Below are 13743 nucleotides of genomic sequence, written 5' to 3'. Positions count from 1 at the left end.
TATTTTTTTAAATATATTTTATTGATTTTGTACAGAGAGGAAGGGAGAGAGATAGAGAGTTAGAAACATCGATGAGAGAGAGTCATCGATCAGCTGCCTCTTGCACATCCCCTACTGGGGATATGCCCGCAGCCAAGGTACATGCCCTTGACCGGAATCGAACCCGGGACCTTTCAGTCCCCAAGCCGACGCTCTATCCATTGAGCCAAACCGGTTTCGGCTATTATCATTATTATTATCATTAGCTGTTCTGTTGCATTTTACTGGCATGCCCATGCATGAGAGATTGGGAACTATTCACCATAAGGAAAAAATCAGGACTGGGGCTACAGTCAAGAATGAGGCATCCAGTGGGCAAGGCCCAGGGAGAGGAGCAGTGTGGAGAAGGAAGGTTTGCCAGTCAGACAGGAGGAATGCCATCAGGCTGGGAGGGATGCGGGGCAGGAGCAAACAGCTCTTGGCCATACTTCCTCCTTGTTTGTGTTGCACATGAAGGTTTATGCGCCTGACAGGTAATTAAATGTTTAGTCCCTTAATCAGATGTTGGGAAAGTAAAACCAAATGTCATGGCACACCTGAGCATCTCAGTGAGCTAGTGGAAAATAGTGGGCAAATGCATTTGCAAAGCTACCTAAATGACTAAATCTGATGTGACTTGCATACACATCATATGTTCATTTGCGGTAGATGCCACTGTATCCTTACAGAATGAAGGCTTGCTAAGCATAGATGTCTCTTAATTGCTTGGGTGCAACTTGGTCAGATTGGAATTGATGTTGAGATAGAGGCCCTTGTAGAGTCTTCCTATGGTTTCAGGAGGATGTGGCAGAGCAGATGGGATTTCTGGAAGATCTTGGGAATGCGGGGTAGGCAGGGTCTGCAGTGTGGCTAGAGTAATGATGAAAACAGAACCAGAATTTCAATGTACACTCCTCCTTCAGGTGGCTTGTGCTTCTCTCTAAACATGTCTGTTTACAGCAGGTTCTGCATGGGGGGAAGATGCCATGGATGATTTAAGCACTTTGAAAGCAGATCTAACTAGTCTGGTTTGGCTTATCCCATTCTGTTGGTGTTACCAGAAGCCTTTACAACGATTGCTGATAGGGAGCATAATTTGAGTTCATAATTTGAGCCCTAAGAAGGAACCCTGGATTCCAGAAAGGAAAATAAAATAGCTGTGGGTAGGGTGACCATGTAATTTATTGCTAAAAGAGAGACATTTTTAAGAGTGAAGGAGGGAAATATTTATAACTAAGTCAGACAACAGGCACAAACAGAACTATCCTGGCAAACCATGATTTGCTCATCCTCGCTTGGGTGGCCTCATCAGTTTGAAGGTTTTGGCCCCACAAAAGGATATAGTTCAGAATTTTTACCTGAAGTGGCCTTGGTTTCAGGAACTCTCCCCAGAGCTGTTCAGAATGGCTACTACTCCCCAAAGTTGTTCATAGAGTAGTAGACAGTGCCCAGAAGCATAGTTTTATCAGCAAACCTGGATTATTGTGTGTTAGTATCCAAGATGTGTGGCTGTTGTGCCTTCAAGGACTGTGAACACCATAGAGAAAAGCTTCATTTTAAATTCCATTTTTATTTGAAATCCTCTTACACATTTCAAGCTTAAGCATTATGGCAGACTTAGTTAAGTAATAGTGACCCAGTAGCTGTAACTGGTTAATAAATTCAGTTGATATGGTTCCATTTTCTTCCATGTTCTGCTACTAAATATTAACGTCTTTGATAATCCATGTCTTAAAGATATAGCAACCCATAGGATTAGATAAGAGAAGAAATAAATGCAAAATAATTACTCAAACCTAGCAATGCAAGGGTTGTCATAGGTCATGTACATAAGAGTTTGTCATTTTGGAAATTAAAGGAGGAAGGGGTTCCCAGGACTGTTAGATGATAATGAATTTGAGGATAAACAAGAAGATTTATTACATAGCATAAATTACAGGAAAATTAAAGTTATTCCTCCTCTGTCAGAGAAAAAGACATAATAACAGGTTCATGATGACAATTATATGCTGGTTTCATATACTGAGGGGAAGCCAGATAATTATCATAATTGCTAAATGTTCACTTTGTGAACCCTTCCTCTAAATGAGACACTGTAGATGTGGATACTATTCTGATTGCTCAAGATGTGTTGTAATATAGTGGAAAGGACATAGGTTTGGGGATAGATCAAACCTGAAGCTTATTTTTGTTTTGCTCACTTCCTTGGTTGTACATTTTTGGGCAAGACCTTTAACCAGCCTGAGCCTTAGTTTCTTAATCTGTGAAATGGGAATAGTAAGACTTACCTGTGGTGGTGTCATGAGAACTAGAAAAGAACATGCATAGCACAGAGTACACACCTGGTTAAGTGACAGCTACTCAAGTGAGTTTTTAAATAGTTCTTGTCTGAGAGTTTCACAGAATAAGTAAGGAGAATCAGCCAAGGGTTAGACAAGTGATATAGTTTAGAAGAGGTAATTTTTGGTGAGTCTCAGGCAGTCTGGAAAGGCCTCTTTGAAGGAGGTGAGAGGAGTGTCAAAGGGAGACTGGAACATAGATGGGGAGAGGCTAAGGGGTGTTGCTTACAGGCAGGAAGACTGAGGTAGCAAAAACAAAGAGTATAGTGCTTTTTCAAAGCGTGTTTTGTAAGAAAATAGTAGGTGATAATGGCATGGAAGTTGTTAGGACCACATTTTGAAGCTTTAAATGACATGACTCAGTGGATAGAGTGTCAGCCTGTGGACTGAAGGGTCCTAAGTTTGATTCTGGTCAAGGAGGGCACATGGGATGCAGGCTCGATCCCCAGTAGGGGTTGTGCAGGAGGCAGCCAATAAATGATTCTCTCTCATCATTATTGTTTCTCTCTCTCTCTCACTCTCCCTTCCTCTCTGACATCAATAAAAAGTAAATACATAAAGATAAATGACATGGTCTAAAGTTTTGGTTTAAAATTTTCTAGCAATGAGGGAACTACTGAAGACTTTTTCTTTGAAAGAAGGGAGAGAGGTTTATAGCATAAAATTTGAGTTTTAGAGCTGAAAAGGACATCAGAAGTCACTTAATCCAAGCACTTTCTACTACAAAAAACTAATCTGTCAGCAATGTCAGGGATGGGTTGAACGGAGAAGACATGGAAGGCAAGACAACTAGGTGGGTGACCAGCACAGCAGTCTACTTAGGAGGTGGTGAGGACTGGACTGGGATTCAGGGTGAGGAACAGCAGACAAGGTGATGATGAGATTGTGATGTTAGGTGGCAGAGAGGAGGGCACCGTCCGCAGCATTGGAAAGTGCCCAGGGAGGCCTGTTTTAGAGGGAGGAGGCGTTTCGTTTAGATGTAGAACTTGAGGAGATGTCTGGGAGGAAGGTGGAGGCTCTGACAGGACAGTAAAAACATCCCCATTTATTGGTGAGGGTTCCTCCTCTCTCTAGGAGTATCTTTCACTCCTTCACTGAGAATACATCTTTGTAGGCGACTACCTAACATGAGCAGACAGACAGATCAATCGGCGCTGCTGACCTGGGTGACAGGTGTGGCAGGCAGCTTCCCCTCAGATCCAAAGACAAAGAAAAGGGTCAGGTGTTGGGGTGAGAGATGTAGGCTGGGGAGTCAGTTACAAAGAGGAGAAATGGAAGTCAAGGAACTAGATAAGAGCTCTGCAGAAGTATAAAAAATAAAATTTTAAAAAAAGAGGATGGGCCTTGAGGTGCCTCTACATGTAGGAGACAGGAAAAGAAAATGCTGCCAATAAGGAAAAGCAGAGAAAGAAACCAGGGGTTGATTTATAGCCGGTCGTTTCAGCCCATTAGTTGACTTTCTCCAGCTGAGTTCAGCAATTAGGAACCCAAGTGCTGATGTGGTCATCAGGCTTGAAGGCTGGCTCGGTGGCAAAGCAAGAGAATAAGGTTGTCTGGGCTGCTGGAGAAGGTGGTTTTGACGTAGCTAACACTGGGTACAGGTTTCAGAGACAGGGAAGGGAAGCCAGGAGGTGGCTGATAGGCTGGGGAAAATGAATAGCGCTGTGTGGGCTGCCGCGTGGGATGAGGTGAAGGGAGAGTGGAGGTGAAAAGGAGGGAGGTTATCCTCACACACAGGGAGTGCAGAAAGGATGTGCTCTTCCGGGCTGTCCCAGCACGGATGCCCCAGAAAAAGGGCAGAAATCATTCCAGAGTCAGGCTTCTATAATAGCTCAGTGGTCGGCAAACTCATTAGTCAACAGAGCCAAATATCAACAGTACAACAATTGAAATTTCTTTTGAGAGCCAAATTTTTTAAACTTAAACTCCTTCTAATGTCATTTCTTCAAAATATAATAGACTCCCCCAGGCTGTGGTATTTTGTGGAAGAGCCACACTCAAGGGGCCAAAGAGCCACTTGTGGCTGGCGAGCTGCCGTTTGCAGACCACGCTTCTAGCTGATACTTTTCACTGCCAGCTGAGCCATATTCCTAAAAGTGCAAAGGCCAAATTCCTATTGGGTTGAAATAATCTCAGCAGTTGAGGCCACCCAGTCTTCCAACCTAATCTCCCCACCTCCTACAATTAACGTAAACTCAGAGAATGCCAACCACATTGAGCCTGAATAAGAACATAAACCTCCTACTGTATACATTACCCTAAAGCACATATGTCAAACACAAGACCCGCGGGCCAAATCCAGCCCGCCAGGCCTTGCAATGTGGCCCGCACCGCGCTGTCATCACTGCACTCCGCTGTCAGTTTATGACATTGTCAGTTTATGACTGTTCAGTAAACCATTCGGCCCGCAATTTAGGCTGGATTTTAGATTTTGGCCTCTTCTCTGATTGAGTTCGACACCCCTACCCTAAAGGCAAATGCAGTAATGTGAGGATCATGTGTGGAGCTGAACTGTCTACTGCACTGCTCGGTTCCCTTGGTGAGGTTGCTAGGGGATGGTGTGAGATGCTACTCTTCTGCTTTATTAATCTGCCAGATTTATCCCTTCTACTGCAGTCCTTTTCCAACCGATGTCACTGATTAAAATGTTTGCTCGTTGGCTCTAATTTCTGTTAGATGGGGATTTTTTTTTTTTTTGAGCTGTGTTTATTAGATCTGTAAAATGGGATGCATTATAATGAACAACTTTATGATTAGATTTAAAAAGGAACTTGAATGTATGAGCCCATCAGAGAGCAAATGTATACACAACTGTTGTTTCTCTGCTACAGACACCGAAATGTCTTTAAGACCCAGAGTGATGCAAGTAGAAGGGAAAGGAGTGGGGACAGGAGTTAGACACCTGAGCAATGAGTTCATGAAAGTGTATGATTTTTTTTTTAAATATGCTTTAAACGTCAATGTAATTGTCATGGTGACAAAAATGTGTGAACCCATCATTTAAAGCTCTTTAACTTTTCTGCATCTTTCCACTCACGCCTCACTCCACCCCCTCCCATACCACGCCTGGGTCGCTCCCACGGACCTCTCTCTCCTCCCCTTGTGCCCAGTCCCTCTTTCATGCCACTTCCTTGCAGAAGACGCACCAGAGCGCCCTGCAGGTGCAGCAGAAGGCGGAGGTGCTGCTGCAGGCCGGCCACTACGACGCGGACGCCATCCGGGAATGTGCGGAGAAGGTGGCCCTCCACTGGCAGCAGCTCATGCTAAAGATGGAAGACCGGCTGAAACTGGTCAACGCCTCTGTGGCCTTTTACAAAACCTCTGAGCAGGTGAGGGAAAGGGCTGGGGAGTATGTGCATGAGGCTGAGAGTGACAGAGGATTGTTTTCTGCCTCACACGGCAAATCTGCTATACCTACCACAGCAAGAAGCCAGTCCTCTCAGTGCTGACCTTTGAGAAGAGGAGAATGATTTGTGGCTTCCTTATAATGCTTTCCATGAGGGAAGCGGACCATGTGATTTGCTTCTATACATTTCTCAGACCCCTTGGATCTAACTGTTGAAATGGAAATGCTAGATTGGAGTGGAATATTAGTCAGCTATTGCCACGCATAATGCTGTGTAACAAATCACCCCAAAACTCAGTGGTATTAAACAATAAGCATTCATTCCTTTTGCATAAGTATTTTTGAGCTCAGCTGGTCTTGGCTGAGCTTGGTGGAGCTGGCTTCAAGCTGCAGGTTGGGACTAGATCTGTTCCCATGTCTCTTACCCTCCTTGACCAGCAGCTGCTTGGCACACATTTAGGGTGAAAGGCAGAAGTGCAAGAGCCCAAAATCTCTCTGTGAAAGTGCCCTTCGAATCTCTGCTTGTGTCACAGGCTCTAACATCCTTTTGGCCAAAACAAGTCATGTGGCCAAGCCAACATCGATGACGCAGAGAAGTATATGCCTCCTATGGAAGTTGGGAAAGGACAGTTTGCTGAACACAATCTCATCTACCACAACCAGGCACTGTGCACGGCTTGAAAGCATATAAAGTTCTTTGACTCACAGGGCTCCCAGTCTAATGGAGGAAACAAGGCTCTCTGTCATTGAGAACTATGTGCCTATTGGCAGGACGGAGTCGCTGTGGGAGACAAAGCAGGAAATACATAGTACATAGCAGGGTCATAAAGATGCAGATCCATTACCATTACATCTGTTCAGCAATGTGCACAAGCGCTAAGAGGATTTTTAAATGATTTGGGTGCTGTTAGGGAATTCTTTCTATGAAATAGAGGTTTCCAACAGAAGTAATTTTATTCCATGTAAAGTACTTTCCCTCATTCCAAGTGCTCCCTAGGAGAAATAGATCAGAGAAACATTCTCTTCTGGGTGGCCATGGGAAGGTGTTTAGGGGCAACGGCAGCCTGTCTGTGAGAGGGCCCTGCAGCCAGCGTTTCCTTCTCAGTCCCGCCGTCTGTTGCTTCAGAGAGATGATGCCTTCAGACGTGGGAGCAGCAAAGACGATAAAGAGCTTCCCCCAGTTGATCTATAAATTCAACAGAGTCCCAGTCAGATCCCAGCAAGCATTTTTGTAAAAATTGGTATACCGATTCTAAGATTTACATAGAAATGCAAAGGGCCTAGAGTAGCCATAACAACTTTGAAAAGGAAGAGCAAAGTTGAAGGAGTTCCACTGGCTGATTTTGAGACTTGCCCTAAAGCTGCCGTGATCAAGCAGAATGGTGCTGGGTGTATGGATGGACGCCATGGAACAGAATAGCAGTTCCAGGAGTAGACCCACATCTATACAGTTGGTTAATTTTTGGCAAAGAATTAATTTAATAAACAAAGTCTTTTTTTTAAAATTCTTTATTATGTAAAGTATTACATGAGTCTCCTGTTCCCCCCCATTGACCTCTTCCACACCCCAACCACAAGCCCTCACCCCCTAATGTCTGTGTTGATTGATTTTGCTCATATGCATGCATACAAATCCTTTGGTCTTACACAGATGATTCTGGACAACTGAATATTCATATAAAATGAGGCTAATCCTTCTCTACTATCATACACAAATTTTAATTTGAGACGTATCAAGGTACTAAAGAGGTCAGAGCACTAGATTAAGAATCAGGAAATTTGATCCTGAACTAACATTGCTAAAGGTCACTTTATCTTTGGAGAATTCTGTTTCTCTGCCTATTAAATTAAAGGATCTGTGCTTTATAATCTTTTCAGCTTCCAAACTGATTGGTTTTAAGTTCAATACTATCACAGGACAGGTGTCCAGTACTCTTTTTTCTTAGAGTTTTTGAATGCATAATGTTTTCTCCCAAGGTGTGAGCATCCTGAATGTTTTCATGCCTTGCCTAGGCAGAGATGGGTGGTGCTGGGGGGGGCAGCTCGAGTTCAGTGACAAGGCTCTCACACCTGGGAAGCTTCTTGGCCATGAGGGTGTCCTGCCTGGGACACCTCTCAGCTCAGTTCATAACTCAGTAAATGCCCCATCCAACGCCACACACTGCATCAGAAAGGATGACTTTCTCAGTCAGAGGAGGCCAAGGATAATAGCTGTTCTCACCTGCTGCCAAAGCCAAGCAAGCAGTCAAAGCCTGTTGACGGAAAGTCCAGGAGCATGAGTTTCTATTTCCCACATCCTTCCCTAAGCCCTGACACCAGGCTGCCCGGGTCTCCTAACTTCCCCTCCAAGCTCCATTCTAAATGCTTTTGCTTTTGCTTTTGTTTTTTTTTTTTTGCTCATTTATAAGGTATTTTAGAGCAGGGCCTCTCGGCATTTTCTGATGTGAGAAAGCTCCTTAACTTTCTTTGAGATTAACCCACATTTGTATCCCTCTGGAGGAAATACACATTTTGTAATAGAAGACCTGGAGATGTCATTGCCATGTGGTAGTATCTTGAGACATTTTTGCCAGGATATTTTTCCATGGCGAGGAGGAATATTCATTTATGGCCCATAAAACACAATATATATAGGCAATGTCCTTTTTTACCTCTGCTTGAAACTACTTCCTGCAGGGCAATTTCAGATGGTTGGGCACCCTGAGTATTTCCCCCAAACCTCATTTTCCTGTACTATCTAATTCACAGAGTTATTGAAAGTTATAGCAATATAATATATTTTTATATATCCTCAAAAAGTACTAATCTGTCTTTCTTCTACAGGATGTTGTATTTCCCCAAAACTTCATTTTCCTATACTATCTAATTCACAGTTATTATAAATTATAACAATATAATATATATTTTTTTAAATCTTCAAAAAGTACTAATCTGTCTTTCTTCTACATGATGCCATCAATCCCCGTAGCTTTGGCCTTTAGCCATCAGTTATCAGAAGATGATTCCAAAATCCACATCTCAGTCTTGGGCTATCTCCCAAGGTCCAGACGCTGGGTCTCCCTGCCTCCTGGACTTCCCTCGGATCCCCAGGGGCACTGCAGGCCCTCCATCTACCAACTGAACTTCCAATTAAAAAGTGTGCATCTGTGCAGGGTTCTCTCTGCTAGAGGTCCTCATAAAATACTTCTCAACTGATTAATTTATTGAATCTTTTCTCTTCCCACGATTCACTAGGTCTGTAGTGTCCTGGAGAGCTTAGAGCAGGAATACCGGAGAGACGAGGATTGGTGTGGTGGGCGAGATAAACTGGGGCCAGCAGCGGAGATCGACCACGTCATTCCTCTCATCAGTAAACATCTGGAACAAAAGGAGGCCTTTCTTAAGGTCAGAGCACTTGGTCATCCAAGGTCTGGGACTTCAGGCTGTGCTTCCATCTACCTTCTCTCTCTCTCTCTCTCTCCCCCTCTCTCTCTCTCTCTCTCTCTCTCTCTCTCTCTCTCTCTCTCTCCCTTTCTCCCCCTGTCCCTCCTCCTCCCCTTCCTCCTTCTTTCTCTCCTTCTGTCTCACCCATCCCCACTCTAAAAAACACTGCTTCACAAGGACTTTCCATACCCCTGTTTTTTTCTCAATTCATATCTGAAAGGGGGTAGTTGTCGAGAAGATATTGGCTGGTTAACTTGAAAGGTCACACTTCAAAAAACAATTTTTTTCTCTCTCAGTACTTTTTGTATAATTAGGCAGTTAGGATATGCCATTACTGCTGGTGCCAGGTTCAGCTATCCTGAAAACCCACTGATGTTAATTGAGAAAAATACATACTTTCCCTCAGTTATGTTTGGTTTATTAAAATATTCTTAATTGAAATATACAAGCCTAGATATAAAACGATATTAAAATATAAAGAATAACATAAACAATATTACAATGTAAATCTTTTGTAAATGGATAATACAATATTTAGGGCAAGAATTAGAAGAAATAGATGTAGACATCGTATTTATTTATCAATTTAAAAGTTATCCATTATTGATCACTGTAACACTGTGTAGTCTGCTGTATATGAAGAGAGAAATGCCTCGTTTTGTTTCTTTGTTCCTAAAAGAGCTCTAGCTTCCCAGGGAGAAGCCCAGGCTGCACTGAACAGGCTTTCCGTGTGTGGAGTCCTCCCAGCCCTCTTCCCTCTGGCCTTTGCTCTTCTCTCCGATGGGTCTTCTGCGCTAAAACTTACCTCAGGCTCCACTTACTCTCGGATGTCTTGCTTTCATGTTCTGCTTCCTCTCAGGTTCCTGAAAGTACAAAAGGGAATTTTTATACCCTGACATATTGCCAATGATTTTCTACAGTTCTGCAATTAACTGCCTTTTTAAATTTTTATTTGGAATTTTCCCTACTGGACCTTCTCTTTGAGTTTTATTTTTATTCTTTTCTTTTTTTTTTTTTTAAGATGGTCTCCCCTGTCCCTCCTCCCATCTAGTTTGTGTCTGCACCTGCATTCAATCAGAACCCCTAGCGATCAGTTCTTACTAAGGAGATTCAGGAATTCTTCTATACGGGGCTTAAGGTTATCATAAAAGTCTTCCCTGTTATAAAACACAATTTAAAACAAAACAACTTAAGTAGAGCATATGAAAACTTTAAATAGAGGTATATAGATAGTTTTTCAAATTAAATGCTTCTTTTGAAGAAGGAAAGAGAAAAAAATGTCCAGGATAGATGTTTTCCGACCTGCCTAACCCTGCAGGTGAGAGACTCCCTGCTGCTGTGGGAGGTGTGTGCCCAGGGGATGGGACATCGAGCTCTCCTTCTGTGAGCATTAGTTGACTATTTTGAACTTCTTAGCTTTGGACCACCCTCCAGCTGTTAAATTCATGGCCTCTGGACGGACCTACCCGCAGTCTTTGACCAGAGCTCTCAGAAGCTATTGTTATTCCTGCAGCATTCAGAGTATTTTCTATTATATAATTTGTAGAATAAGATGCTAACTGTACAAAGCTTTTTAAATTGTACAGCTTTGTCTAAAAATCATTTAATTCTGAGAACTGTGGATTAAAAATTAGTGGACTACCATGTATTATTCTACAATCGGGAGGGGGGCGAAAAACACCTGCTTTTTAAAGAAATTTGGAACATCCGTGGTCTTGAGAGAAAGTAGAAACACTGAGAGTGGACCTAGGGTCTAGCCTTGACTTGCTTCATGACTCCTGCCCTTTCAGGCCTCAGTTTCCTCTGTGGATCCAACAACCTGGGACACACCTGTCCTCTCTGCTACCCTGGCTAGTGTGGGTCTTACATGGCCAGGAACACAGCTCTTACTCCTTTAGGTAGAGAAGCTTATTAGTGTTACTAAGGTGAGGATTGATTTGATGGACCAATGAAATTTTAAACATGAATAATATCCATTTAGACTTGAGATGTATGGTCAATAGGTTTGTTTCCCAAATTTGCTTTCTCAAGTCTAAATTCAACTAATGTTAACTTGACTTACACAAGTGCTCATGTGCAAGGCATTCTGGGGGCAGAGGAAAATGCACTTGAGAGGGAAAGTAATAGTGACTCAACTTACACTGGGCCGGGATGGCTGATTTCTGACTTTTATCTGGGGTGGAGCAGGGAAGATCTTGGGAAGCAGTTCTTTACTCCATGACAGGATGGGCCTCTCGCACTGGGCCTGGGGTGTCCATGAGCCAGGTGGCTGCAGGGCTCTGCTCGCCCCTATTCACAAGCCCTTCTCCGGGGTCTGGAGTCCCCTGCACCTGCCGGACCCGGACTTACGTGCAGGCTCTCCCTTCTTGTCTCCCTCAGGCCTGCACCTTGGCGCGGCGGAATGCAGAGGTGTTTCTCAAGTACATCCACAGGAACAACGTCAGCATGCCTAGCGCCGCCAGCCACACTCGGGGACCCGAGCAGCAAGTGAAAGGTCAGGGTGACATCTGCCGGCCGCCTCCGCAGCACGGACCGGAGGCTGTGCCCTTGGTCTTCGTGCAGCTTCCGATCTCCTGGGCTTTCTCCTTGGATAAGAAAGAGTTAGATGTGGGCTGGCATGGACTGTGATGATTCATGGGGACTGTGTTAGACAGGCATCAAGATTTAGAATGGGAAAATGATGATAAAACTTCACCGAAGCTTTTTCTTTTATTTATCTTAGAGTCTAGAGCAGCTCTATCGAATAGAATTTTCTGAAATAACAAAAATGGCCTGTGTCCATGCTGCCCAATCTAGAAGCCACATGTCACATATGGCTGTGGAGCGCTTACCATGTGCCTAGCGCTGTGGTCAGCAAGCTGCGGCTCGCAAACCACATTTGGCTCTTTGGCCCCTTAAGTGTGGCTCTTCCACAAAATACCACGGCCTGGGTGAGTCTATTTTGAAGAGGTGGCGTTAGAAGAAGTTTAAGTTTTAAAAATTTGGCTCTCAGAAGAAATTTCAATTGTTGTACTGTTGATATTGGGCTCTGTTGACTAATGAGTTTGCCGACCACTAACCTAGTTCAAGTGAGGAACTGAATTTTTACTTCTGTTGAATATTAATCAACTTCAATGTAAGTAGCCAAATGTGGCTAACTGATCAAACAGCACAGTGCTAGGGTACCTTACAGCCTGGGAATGAGACACGTTCCAATCCTGGCTTTATTGCTTACACTTTTAAAACTTCCGTTTCCTTATTTAAAATGTGGTCCCAGGCCAGCATCATCAACACCACCTGGGAGCCAGAGGAGCTGACACAGAATCTCAGGCCCCACTTGGATCTAGGGAGGCAACCTGAATTCTGGCGAGAGCTCCCCATGCCACCCCAACCCAGTGACTGTGTGCACATGAGATGTAGAGGCGTACTGGTCTAGATGATCCTTACCATCTCTCTGAATTTGTAACATTTATGAGTGTATGAAAAAAAATCAGTCACCTTTAAAAACTAGCTAGTAGCTGACCACATTAGGCTTAAATTATCATCGATGGAATTGCTTATTCTGGACCCAATAGAAACTTGCCTTTAAGGAGGTATAGGACTTAACACGTGTTGTCTTGGCATCGAAGAGTAATACAACCTGGAGACAGGGTAGCGGGCAGCTGAGTGGAGAGCTGCAGGGTTGCCAGGGGAGAGAGGCCGATCTGCTCTAGGAAGAGCCCCTGTCCCTGCTCAGAGAGCTCAGAGGCGAGGAGATCAGAGGCCAGTAGGGAAAATTGATTTTAGGAATTGAAGCCCTCTACAGAGAAGAGGCGAGCAGGTTCCTTTCCCAGGTGTGCCACCGTTTGTGGTGGAGCAGCCCTGTGGGTGGCTGGCGTGATGGCACCCTCCTCTTCCCGCACAGTGCAGAGTAGATGAGTGCTCAGACTTCCAAATGCAGGTGGCAGCCAGGGAGACCAGCTGCCTGCCGAGAGCAGATGCTCCCCCTGTGCCTCAGTGCTGAGAGCGGCAGGCACCCGGAGAGAACCAGGTCGCTGCAGCTTCGTGAGGTTGAGGGCTGGGGGTTGCCCCAGGAAAGCCTTTAAGAAAAGGGTAAAACGAGTCCTGAAACCCTCCAGGCATTTTGCCCGGTCTGAGTTGTTTCTATCAGCTGCCATAGAGTGGGCTGTCATGAGCAAAGCTCAGTCTAGGAGACAGAAGGATTGAAGAAAACACAGGTTCTCACACATCGGCCAATGGAAGCTTCCGGCCGAGCAGGGACTATACTCACCCGATATCCATTTCCCTTCCACGGACTATCTGTACCCAAAGCAGTGCCCCCTGAGTGCTTGTGCAGGAGCAGTGATTGCTGCATAACAACTGGGTGGAACAGTAGATGCCCACAACTGCATAACAGTTGTGGGCATCTACTGTTCAGGGGACTGCATGTTGGCTGGGGTCAGCTGTCCTGGCTGGGCTCAGTAGGGCAGTCCTGCTTGAGCTGCAAGTGTGGCTGGTGCAACCCCTTCCCTGCAGGTCAGATCCTGGCTGCTCCCCGTGTGTTAATTCTGGGGCTTTGGGGGAGGGGCCGCAGTTACCCATGAGCACATCTTATGGTGTCAATGGCAGAGAGGAGAGGCAGGGTCAGTGCACAGCACA

The 13743-nt window shown here is 44.6% G+C and overlaps 1 protein-coding gene across 27 annotated transcripts in view; it reads left to right on the top strand.

Annotated features, from left to right (window-relative positions):
• The window catches only part of KALRN (kalirin RhoGEF kinase), a 650068-nt gene that overhangs the window by 386262 nt on the left and 250063 nt on the right, over positions 1-13743 (top strand). For 19 of the 27 annotated variants that reach the window (XM_084871488.1, XM_084871460.1, XM_084871485.1 and 16 more), the window contains exons 17-19: positions 5468-5686; positions 8938-9087; positions 11506-11620. In XM_084871488.1, the coding sequence (XP_084727614.1) occupies positions 5468-5686; positions 8938-9087; positions 11506-11620 (484 nt within the window). The remainder of the gene's footprint in view (positions 1-5467; positions 5687-8937; positions 9088-11505; positions 11621-13743) is intronic. The other 8 variants (XM_084871483.1, XM_084871457.1, XM_084871486.1 and 5 more) reach the window with 1 other exon arrangement.

This window comes from Pipistrellus hanaki (genome assembly GCF_964339955.1).
Source record: "Pipistrellus hanaki genome assembly, chromosome: 2".
In the NCBI taxonomy this organism is placed as follows: Eukaryota; Metazoa; Chordata; class Mammalia; order Chiroptera; family Vespertilionidae; genus Pipistrellus; species Pipistrellus hanaki.
This window is presented reverse-complemented; position numbering and strand designations above follow the sequence as displayed.